This window comes from Hippopotamus amphibius, chromosome 6, assembly GCF_030028045.1.
Source record: "Hippopotamus amphibius kiboko isolate mHipAmp2 chromosome 6, mHipAmp2.hap2, whole genome shotgun sequence".
Taxonomy (NCBI): domain Eukaryota; kingdom Metazoa; phylum Chordata; class Mammalia; order Artiodactyla; family Hippopotamidae; genus Hippopotamus; species Hippopotamus amphibius.
In genome coordinates this window covers 42,562,225-42,574,365 of record NC_080191.1, presented here as the reverse complement: position 1 = coordinate 42,574,365, position 12,141 = coordinate 42,562,225, and the positions used below count along the sequence as shown (strand labels likewise).

The following is a 12,141-nucleotide window of genomic DNA, read 5'->3' as shown; positions in this document are numbered from 1 at the left end:
AAAAAACTTTTCCCAGGGTAGACAGCATTGCTTTGTAGGACAGTGGCATCAAAAAATCAGAGGCAGCATGTTTTTCTATTGTGAAAACAAAGCTAACGTGCAAAAAATGTTTGCTATTTAAACTGCTGGCAAACACTGACTTTTCACTAAGATAAGCTTCCAATTTCTAAATAACTCACATTTTTCTTCTCGAACTTATTTTCATGTTATTATGATATTGCCTGTGAATCTTTACTCTGGGTGTAATTTAGTTCATGGTAAGAAAAGAAACAAAGTTTATAATTGTTCCCAGTCTGATTTTAAAATATTCCTTTAATGACAGCTTTCAAGCTTTTCAATATAATCTTTTCTCATCAAAACATAAACATGAGAGGGAGCTCTTAAATGAAAATATATTGAGAGAAAGAACTTGATGGGGCATTTCTCTTTTATTTAGTAGACACCCAGAAATTGTAATTTTCATAGCCCAGCTGAGGAATTTAATTTTAATGATGCAGTAACAAAATGCACAATATGAGATAGAAATGAGCATAATAAAAATCCCATTGTTTCTTAAAGTTAAATGAGGATAAATAACATCCCACTACGTTTCCTTTAAGTAAGCAGTGTTTCTTGCTCAATGTAAAAAAAAAGTTCAACTTGGGGGAGGGAATTTGTTTAAATAGTGTATTTAATTTTTAATATGTGAAGTCGTCCATTTGGTCCATTCTTATAACTAATTGCCTTATTGGTGGGTAAGGAATGGTTTCCAGTGTGGCGTCTGAAGCAAGAGCCTTTTGACTGCGAGGAATTGACGCACTTTAAGGGCAGCTGAAGGACTGAGGACATGTAGGCAGACACACGTAGCAATGAGGGAAGTGGCTTCTTCGGGTTAATTCCAACCAGAGCACCTAGCTGAGCCTCACACGGGCTGAAGGTAGAGTGCGTTTCCAAAGGCCTTCAAGTCCCAGGAGCCTGTACATCTCTCCTCTGGCTTAGCTGCTGTTGGCCTGCTTGGTGTACCATTTCTGTTTCCATCCACTTCTCTCCCTACCGATCTGCTTTCTCAACTCAGCTGCTTCCACTTCCTTTCTTCCTTGTAACCGCTTCCTTGCGCCTGTTTTATGACTTATCTCTCTGGGCAGACTTTGAGCCTGAGATCTTACGGTTTATTGCCTGAATCTCTCTTTAGCTCCCGATTAAAACTTCTGAGAGTGGAATCTTATGGCCTCAGCCTGTCCCTAATTGGGCAACACTTTGTCTATCTATTAGACAATTACGGGGCAGGTGCCTTTCCTCCCAAAGTCTGATTATGTCTTTTTTTTTTGCAGGGGGAGAAGCCCATATAGTTCAAATATGGTCTTTCCCCTTAGCAGGGGACATTTCTAAGCCCAGTTCTTCTCGGCAGGGGCTGTGGGATGGCAGGCCCAGGGCTCATGCATCCAGCACAGATACATCTGATCGACTGACAGGTTATTGGTTATTATTCACAGGGGTCCGAAGAACCTAAACTAAAATGGGAGCACATCACAACGCTCGTTGCAAGCCTCCGAGAATTTGTGAGGTCCACTGACCGGAAGATCATAGCCACCACCCTGTCCAAGCTGAAGCTGGAGCTGGACTTTGACAGCCACGGAATTAGTCAAGTTCAGGTGGTGCTCTTTGGTTTTCAAGATGCTGTAAGTATGGTATTTTGCCCGTGTTTTCCTGCAGACTCCAGCTAAAATTAGTCAGAAAAATAGGATAAGAATATAAGTTATCTTTTCTTTCTTTAATAATTTCAATGAATTCTGTTCTCTTTGGATCATAAATAAGTATGAGATGGTTGCCTGTCCGTGTGCCTTGAAGCACCAGATTTGTTGTTTGGTGTGCATCTTGTATCTCCCCAGATTAGATACACATAAAATTGAACACCATGGAAAATAACAAAACTCACAAACATCTCCCTGGGCTGCACTTTGTTCTTATGAAATCATGTAGTCGGTCACTATTTATCTTGATGATTTTAGCAACAGAGCACACTTTAGTCCTGCACTTTCTAATTCTACATGAGACATGCCATCTAGTGGTCATTGAGATAAATGTAACTGTACAGTCCAGAATAATCAGTAATTTTTTCCCCCGTTGTGGTTTCCACACAGAACATTTTAAACATACTTGTTTAATAAATATTCACTATTTCCTAGCCGGCAATATACTTCAAGCACAGGGCATCACTGGATGAAAATTAATCCACAGGATCTGGTGAGAGATCGCTGAGGGTTCCTCTCTCTCATATAGAGTTGCTATGCAACACAAACTTGAAGCCAGTTTTCCAGAAGCCTGATTCGAACCATATGTGATATTCTGGAATGAGACTTGTCTGTGGAACTGTGTACCAAAAAAAGCCTGATGTCCCTCCCAGAAGGCCCTTATGAGGTGTGGGAGACTAAAATAAGAGAGTTCTTGACAGTGCTTGTCATGTGAATAGGGAAGCACTGCGTAATTTTATTTCAATTCGCCAAGTTGACTCACTCCTGATGTGTTTATTGCTCCTATATAGGCGATGTCTTAATCGCATTTGGTGCATCAAATGATCCCTGATTTAAAACCAAATCATAATCCTTCAGTGGCTACTTGTGCTCTTTGGAACTGTGTTAGCCACTCAGTCTTGTGCCATATTGTGGGCAGGGCAACCCTCCCGACTCGACCGGGGTCATGGGAAGTGAGAGCAAAGCCTATCACTAATATTAAATGCTAAAGGCACACTTACTCTGTGACTAGGGAACCCCAGCCAGCTGCAAATAGAATGAAATCATTTAGTGACTTTACACTTGCCTACATGTTTGGCTTCCAGCCTTGAGGTTGGAAAGCAAACAGGCAAGTAGAATTCAGACTGAGAGTGGGTTAGTTGTAATCCTGGGCCACAGGCCAGGTCTCTCTCTCTCTCTCTCTCTCTCTCTCTCTCTCTCTCATACACACACACACACACACACACACACACACACACACACCCCTGTTCTTGCTCACTCACTGTCCAGGATGGGAATGAACCCAAAGAATGGGCCAGATGTAATATACTATTTAAAGAAGGGCCATGAGGAGCTGGGCATGGTGATAGAGGATCCCTCTTCCATCTTCTGTTTGGGACCCTTGAGAGAAATATCCTTAGTTACTAAAAGTTATACCCACATTTGTCAAGTAAGCAGGCAAGTCCTTTATGAAAGTACTAGGACAAAATCAGTCTGAAAGGATTTCCTAGAACAAGTGGGAACCTACCAGTGGTTCACTTCCTTAGGACCAACTGCTCTGAGGAATTCCTCAGACGGACTGCCATCTATACTGGGGGATTTTGATGAATGTGGACCAAGGCCAGGAATAAGCAACTAGAACTCCAGCTTTTGGTGGGAGATTACTGATAGATTCCCTTCTCCCCAGCTTCCTCTAAGATCTCTAGTCGGAGCCCTGTTGGGAAAATAGCCTCTTTTCTTAGAGGCCCGGGTCAACCAGAAATTGAGAGTTAACCCAAATTTTAAATAAACCCCTCTTAGCCTCATGATAAAAGTTATATTTAAAAGGGTGATGTGGGGACTTCCCTGGTGGTCCAGTGGTTAACACTCCTCACTCCCAATGCAGAGGGCCCAGCTTCGATCCCTGGTCAGGAAACTAGATCCCATATGCATGTCGCAACTAAGAACCCACATGCCACAACTAAAGATCCCTTGTGCCACAACTAACACCCAGTGCAGTCAAATAAGTAAATATTTTAAAAATAAATAAATAAAAATAAAAAGGTAATGTGCATGGCTTATACATATAATGGAATATTATTCACCCTTAAAAAGGAAGAAAGTTCTGACACATTACACTAAATGAAATAAGCCAGACACAAAAATACTGTGTGATTTCATTTATATGAGATACCTAGAGTAGTCAGATTCATAGGCAGGAAGTAGAATGGTGGTTGTCAGGGGATGGGCGGAGAAGGCAAGAGGAGATTGTTGTTTAATGTGTGTAGAGTTTCAGTTTTGCAAGCTGAAAAGAGTTTTGGAGATGGACAGTGGTGATGGTTGCACAACAGTGTGAATGTACTTAATGCCATTGAACTGTACACTTAAAAATGATTAAGATGGTGAATTTTATGTAATGTGCATTTTGCCATACTTTTCAAAAAGAAAAAGAAAGGTAATGCATATATCTACTTCAGTGTCTACTTAAATATGTGAAACATCACTAGTCGCTATAAAAAATGATAGCCTTACAACAAAGGTTTTTCTTTTCTATTTTTTATTTATTTATTTATTGGCTGTGTTGGGTCTTCGTTGCTATGCACGGGTTTTCTCTGTGTCGAACGGGGCTACTCTTGGTTGCGATGCACGGGCTTCTCGTTGCTGTGTCTTCTCTCATTGTGGAGGACGGGCTTCGAGGCACGTGGGCTTCAGTCGTTGCAGCAGCCGGGCTCAGTAGTTGTGGTTTGCGGGCTCTAGAGTGCAGGCTTAGCAGCTGCAGCTCACAGGCCTAGTTGCTCCGTGGCATGTGGAATCTTCCAGGACCAGGGCTTGAACCTGTGTCCCCTGCATTGGCAGGCGGATTCTTAACCACTGCACCACCAGGGAAGTCCCTCAACAAAGGTTTTTAATGTGAACGGTTTTTCTGGAATAGTTTGGCAGATTATTCCTCCATTTAAAAAGATATAAGCACGTGTGGGAGGAGAAACAAGGCATGCCCTGTGGCAGATCCGTAGATAGCACGTATGTGCTCATATGCCCCCTTTACTGGCGTTTCCGAGTCACCAGAGTATGCTGAAGCACTCGGCTGTGTTAAACAGCAGTCATAACATTTACGAATAGCATTTACTTTTATTTAAAGCCCCTGGACTCTTTTTTTCCTTCCTTTACCACCTCCACCATCCAATCTGCTGACATCGTGAAAGGCGGAAGCTGCAGGTTTTGAGTCCCAAAGAAGCAACATTCCCATATAACCAGATTGCCTTTCATTTAAGTGGTGTATCTCATTTGCTTACATGGGGATGACCAAACTTCATTTTGAAGTGGCAACTTTTCATGTCTTTTCTGGTGACATAAAGAAATTATCCACAATTCAAGGTGAAGAAACCTTTTAGTTATTTTTGTTAATAGAATGTCATCCAAATGTGTGCATCAGCTAGGTTATTGGCCATAAAATATTAAAGTAGACCAGATGTCACTCTCTCCCTCCAGGTCAACAAAGTTCTTCGGAATCATAACATCAAGCCACACTGGATGTTTGCCTTAGACAGTATCATCCGAAAAGCGGTGCAGACAGCCATTACCATTCTGGTTCCAGGTCAGTCAGAGATACTTAATTACTTTGCAGATATTTAGTGTTTGATATTTTCAATTACTGTTCATTATCATTTATGGTGTCTCCTCACTGCTTTTAAGACCAGATTAGCCTTTTTTTTAAATCTCTCAAAGCCGCCAAATATATTTAGTGCCTATACTCTGAGCAGTGGTACAACCAGCAAAATGTTTACTATGAGTGAGGAAGACTTGCTTCCTTGTCTTTAAAGAGCATAGTCAGATATGAAGACAGAGAAGACTATACAGGTGACCCAAATACATGTGCACTTCAATATACAGATATCTGTGCCCACAGAACATGTTCCCGTGTCATCCTTTACCAATGGTTCCTGCACCTGTCAGTGCACTGAAAGATGTAATGCACTGAGTGATGTAAGGAGCTCTTTAAAATTTCAGCTTTCAGAGCTCCATCCCAGACTGAGTGAGAATCTTCTAGAGAGAAAGGCCAGGAATCCGTTTTTCATCCATCTTCCAGGTCATTTTGATACACAGCCAGGTTTGGAAATCACTGGTCTAGAGATGTCCCAGCTGTGTTTACAGTGAGATACGAAAAGGGGTAGTGTTTATGAAATCAGGTTTTATGCAGTAAGGGAGAGATGTATTCATAGTCTAAGACAAATTTCCAATGTGTTTTGATAGTGTATCCAGTAATAAAAATTTTAAGCAGAGCTCTTCTACCTTATGTGTGTGTGTGTGTGTCTGTGTCTGTGTGTCTGTATGTCTGTGTGTGTATGGATAGAGACATAGATTGATTTAGATATATGAATTAGAAATACGTTCTGTTGTAGTAATTTGTACATGTATTATAAAGTGTTCTAAAATAGAAATCCAAAAAAATAAGATAAATATGAAACATTTAAAATTTTGTGTTACTTGTAAATGCTTCCACAAACTTTTAAGTTATCATCAACCTTTCTGAGTTGTGGAACCCCCTCTCTTCTCTCAGAATACCTTGCTTGGTTTGGAAGTGGGGGATTAACTTGTTTCTTCATGAGTTCCTCTGCAGAGAGCCCACTAGCACCCCCTGTCCCTCCTGCGACCTACCTTTGCGTCCTCGTACCGGTGCCTTCCTCCGGTCTCAGTTTACAGCATGCCTCCTCACAGAGTCCTGACCGACCCCAAACTCTACAGTAGGTTCTCCCATCACTCTCTCTCCTTGGAGATGGTTTCTCCCCATGGGTGACACTTGCCCCAATCGGAAACTACTTTTATTTTCTTGTCTAACAGCTGTTTACCTCACCAGAGGGTAACTGTGTTTTATTTTATTCTGTGCTAAGCATGTTGTGCAGCATGGTGCCTGGAAGATAACAGACTCCTGATAAATATCATTTGAAACAATAAGTAAATGAGTTTCACCTGGTTATAACAAATTAGGGTGAAAATTTTTGCATAACTTAGAAAAAAAAAATCCTAGAGAGGCTTTGAAGCACATGACTAGTGGTTGGATGTGAACCTGAGGAATCTAAAGCTGATAGAAACCTAATGTGATGCTCTAAGGAAGTCAGAAAGTATTTATGTTCAGATGGTTTATCATTGGAATAAGCTTGGATGTGGGAAATGTACCAAAGAGGGGTTATAAACCCAAAAGATACAAGGGGTGAAAGGGATTAAGTGTGTGTCAGTGAAAGGGATAGCTTTAGGTCATAAGTTACACCCAGTAGTAACCTAAGTTGAGAATGCCCAAATAAGGAGAGGAGAGAGGGATTATACTTTGAAATAATTTAAATAGCACATAAATAATCTGTTAATCTAATGAGAAAAACATCCTTTTTGAGTGGATTGCCTAAATGCAATGAATTGTATCCTGGAATAAAAAAAACAAAATCAGTGAAAAACTGTCATAATCTGAAAGTAGTCCGTAGTTTAGGTAATACAATTGGTATTGTACCAACGTTGATTTCTTAGATAAGATGTATTGAGGGAACTGGGTGGAAGGTATACAGGAGTTCTCTGTATTATCTTTGCAGTGTTTCTGTAAGTCTAAAATTCTTCCAAGATATAAAGTTTATAAAGTACACTTATTATCACACTGTAGGTGAAACACTGTTAAGTTTGGAGAGAATGACAGGGGCAGTGCAGCGAGGTGTGTCTCCTTTCCTGGGTGTCCCCTTGATGGGCACTGCCTTAACCCAGCCCCATGCAGAGCAAGGCTCTGCTATGCGAAGGGTTTGCTAAGGAAAGTTATTTGTCCTTCCATTGTAAATTGGTTTCCTTGAGGCCACTAGGGGTCTCTGATGACAACTGAAATGACTATTTGAAAGCATATTTAAAAATGGACCAAAAAAAAAAAAAAAGGAATTCCCTGGCTGTCCAATGGTTAGGACTTGGTGCTTCCACTGCAAGGGGCACAGGTTCTGTCCCTGGTCAGGGAACTAAGATCCCTCAAGCCGCATTGTGTGGCCAAAAACTAGTAATAATTTTTTAAATAAGGTAAAAAGTGGAAATCTTAGAGAATTATATTAAGAAAGTATTTTTTTATATTCCTCTCAGGATAGGGGAAGACAATATACACTGTACACCAGTATATAAATGATAAAATATATGAACAAGAGGAATTGATTTCAAGCATTTGACAATTCTGTCAAATTTCCAAATGTCCCTAAAGATTTTGTTATACAATTAAGATTCAAAGAAACTACACTAAAAACGCCTGTCTTTATAGTCCCTTGATAAAAATTCCTTTTAGATGACAGAATATTACAGTTAACCTATCAAATTTTAAAAGACATGCTGAAGAACCAACAAATTCAAAAGTATACCATCATGAATACATACATTTCCTAGATGTGTTTGCTGAGAGGACCCAGATCTTGTTTTCTAAACCATTCTTAATAAAAGGAATCAGAGCTCCTTGGAGAAATCGTTGATTTCCAGGCCTGGGGTAGAGGAAATACAAGATGAACCTGGAATATACTGTGATGGCACAAAGTAAGGAAGTGCCCCCAAAGGGTGGAGGCTTATTCAAAGGACACTAGAGACAGCTTGAAGGAGTTCCCAAAAGTCTAAGCCAGAACAAATTAAGCAAAAAATAAAATAAAATAATAATAGTATTGGATGATAGCCCATAGAATAAACTAAATATCCATGAGTGCATACTGATATAAGCAATTGAATAAATAAGTATAGGGAGGAGAAGGGCCAGCTCTTTTTTTTAGTAGAATTCCAGTTGATAAGTGTAGAAGAAATGAGGCAAATAGAAAATCACCATTAGGCAAATACCACAGTAATAATTATTGCAGGCAAGAACCACCAATGGCTGCTAAGATCAGTAGGCAAAAGAGTGCTGAGAAACAGGATATTGGAATGGTCTCAGGGAATCTCCCCACAAGATATCTACCAATTACAAAGAGAAAACAGTGACACCTCCTTTATCAAAAGATTAAGGTAAACATCACTCGTAATAAGGCACATCAGCATTATGTACCCCCTGATATGATGCACTGGGAAGGGCGCAACATCACCTCTGTGGTATTCTTGCCAAAAATGCAGAGCCACAACCTAATCATGACAAGACATAAGTGAATTAAAAATGAGAGACACAGTACAGAAAAACTGACCAGTACTCCTCAAAAGTAAGGAGGTCATGGGGGATAGAGAAATACTAAGGTACTGTCACAGATTGGCAGAGACTAAGAAACATGACAACGAATGCAGTGTGGGATCCTGGATCAGAAAAAGGGCATTCTTGGGAAAACCGGCGAAATTCAAATAAGGTCTGTAGATTAGTTAATAATATTGTATCCATGTTAACTTCCTGGTTTCGGTGATAGTGCCAAAGTCGTGTAAGATGTTAAGTTTAGGGCAAGCTGCTAAAGAGTGTAGGGGAACTCTCTGTACTGTTTTTGCAACTTTTCTGTTATCTTCAAATTATTTCAAAATGAAAAGTAAAAAATAAAAAAGCGTTCAATCTTCTTTCTTTCTAAAAAGAGCACACAGAACAGAGAGTACAGTGCAAGCCCCTTAAGAGTTTTTTCTCAAGCTGTTTTCCCACTTGTCTTCAAGGATCAGCCTGGGGATTACTGGCAACATTAAGTATCTGTTGTTACTCCTCAAGTACAGTCTGGCTGTGGGTGACCAGATGGAGAAAGGCTGAGCGTGAGACCATGTCGACAGTGCTCAGGTAGAGAGAATTGACAATGCAGGCACACTTCTGATAGGAACTCTAATTGTTAAAATTCTAGAGCCCTTGGTATTACTACCGGTTGTTAAGCTGAATCCGTCAGGTGCCCTGTGTCCAAATTAATGTAAAATGATGAGCATCCTAAACTATATGCAGTGCTTGATGCAGGGGTCACACGCCCTGCTGACAAGTACTGTGATCCCTGGCATCGCGATACTGACAAGTGTCGTGAGTATTGGCATCAGAAATACCTTGTGTTAAAGAAGCTTGGTCTAGTGATTTTCCTCTAGAGAAGTAGCCAGTTGGGGCGGAGTGGGAGGGTAGGGAGGTGAGAATAGTATTGTTGCTTGATCCTGTCTTGCTGTTTTGGAAACATGCAGCCACTCTAGTTTCCCACACATGGGCTTAAATGCCATCCACTCATGCCACGGTCCCTTGAGTCCCTGCCTTTTTCTTGACACTGGGCTCTCTTCCGACAGTCCCCTCTGCTTCCCGTTCTTCTCAGAGGGCTCATTTGCGCTTCCTTGTCTCAAACGCCTCTCCCCCTTTCTCCACGCAGCCAAAGCCTTTCCCCTCCTCCAGAACCCTGCTGAGGCCCTTCAGCCTCCAGGAACCCATCCGTGCATAAACTAGCACTGGGTTTAGTCATTGCAAATGTACTCGACCCCTTAGCTCGCTTATTACTTGCACCTGTGAATTATATATGTAGCTAGGTGTCTAACTGAGATCATTTAAGTTATTTTAAGCTGAATTCATTTGTACTTGTAATTTCATGTTATGTTTGTATATGCTCTTATGACTCCTCTGTATATTGCCCTAGTTCTCCTTTAGGTTGTTATCTCTTTGAAGACAAAGACCAGATGCTCTATCTCATTTGCATGTTTTACTGTGTCTAATTAGATAATGTGTCCTCAGGGAGCCACCATGAAAGACCAAACAACGTATTGCATTCCCTTACAATTTTCTACTTTCTTTGAATTATTGAGAAAAATTTTTAGTCATTTGCACATGAGTAAAATGATATGGTAATTTAAAGTGTACAGAGTTAGGGGAATGTAAGGGAACATTTAAATGTAATAATAAATCTCAGAAATTTTCCCTCCCCCAAAGTGAGATTATATTCAACAGGACAATAAAACTTTTAAATTGTTTTTAAATTTTCAGTTTAGAGGTCATAAGAAAAAAGTTAGAAAGTTTAAAAGGCCTAATCTTGCTCTAATTTAATATAGAATTGAACTCTCTTAAATTATTTTAAAGTAAGATTTTTTTCACTATTTTTTTCCCTAATAAGTACAAATAATCCTAGTAAGAAAACTTGCATTCTGCCAGTGTTTTTTGAGAGACTAATATGTCTTAGCCCCTATACCAGGTGCTAGGTTTACAAAACTTAAACACCTGATTTTGAGTCATACCTACTATAGATGAACAAGGAAATAGAATCTTGGAAGGTGAGAGGAGATAACGCAGAAAGCTGTGTAGAGGTGGAGTTTGGTTAACCGTAAGAGATAAAGGATGAGGATGTGGAGAAATTAGAACCTTTGTGCACTATTGGCAAGACTGTAAAATGGTACAGCCACTATGGAAAACAGTATAGCAGCTCCTCAAAAAATTAAAAATAGAACTACCATATGTTCCAGCAATTCCTCTTCTGGGTATGTATTCAGAAGAACTGAAAGCAGGGTCTCAAAGAGATATTTGCACACTCAAGTTCACTGAAGCATTATTCACTAGTGTCCATTGATAGATGAATGGGTAAACAAAATGTGGTAAATCCATACAATGGATATTATTCAGCCTTAAGAAGGAAGGAAATTCTGACACTTGTTACACCTTAAAGACATATGCTAAGTGAAATAAGCCAGTCACAAAAAGAAAAATACTGCATGATTCTACTTACATGAGGTTTCAATAGCAGTCAGATTCATAGACACAGAAGGTAGAAAGGTGGTTTGCCAAGGACAGAGGGGAGGGGAGAATGGAGAGCTGTTGAATGAGTATAGATGGAGGTTTGGTTTCGCAAGATGAAGAAGTTCTGGAGATTAGTTGAAAAACAATGTGAATATACTTAACACTACTAATGTGTACACTTAGAAGTGGTTAAAATGGTAAATTTTATGTCATGCATTTTTTTACCACGATAAAAAAATAAAGATCGGTGAAGGAAGTCAGGGCTACATTAACCTGGCCCTGAAGAAGGGCACTCTGGTTTTGTTATGAGCAAAAGATGAGTTCTTGTTTAGACTGCTGAATTTCAAGTGCTTCCCAAACAGGAATATCTAAGAGGTATTGGATGTAACAGAATCAGGACTAGATTGTCATCCACACATCACATGTACCTACTCTTCATAGCCTTTAATGAGCTCATCCATGGAGAGTAAGTAGAGACAAAAAAGGGAAGAATGGAATCCCAGGCTCCAGCTCTTAAGGGGCAGGTAGTAGACAAGACAGCTCTGATGAAGAGAGGCAGCAGCCAGAGATTTAAAGGAGAATACCATACACAGGTCAGCAAGGCAGAGAAAGAAAAGTTGCCTGGAGGATTTGACAATGGGTAGGCCCTTTGGTTGACTTGCCGTAGCGGCTGTATTGAAGTGGTGGGAGGGGTCTTCCATCACTCCCACAGGAGCCCTCCTCCAACACAGGGGCTCTTAACCTGTGGTTCGTGGACTCTTGGAACAGGCTTCAGGGAGTCAGTGAGCCCTCAGCTAGTCCAGGGAAAATGCT

General features: G+C 40.4%; 1 protein-coding gene across 2 annotated transcripts in view; it reads left to right on the top strand.

The window, feature by feature from the left end:
* Positions 1-12,141, top strand: part of MAP3K5 (mitogen-activated protein kinase kinase kinase 5) — a 194,417-nt gene that overhangs the window by 170,353 nt on the left and 11,923 nt on the right. For both annotated transcript variants that reach the window (XM_057737704.1, XM_057737705.1), the window contains 2 exons: positions 1,473-1,658; positions 5,178-5,283. In XM_057737704.1, the coding sequence (XP_057593687.1) occupies positions 1,473-1,658; positions 5,178-5,283 (292 nt within the window). The remainder of the gene's footprint in view (positions 1-1,472; positions 1,659-5,177; positions 5,284-12,141) is intronic.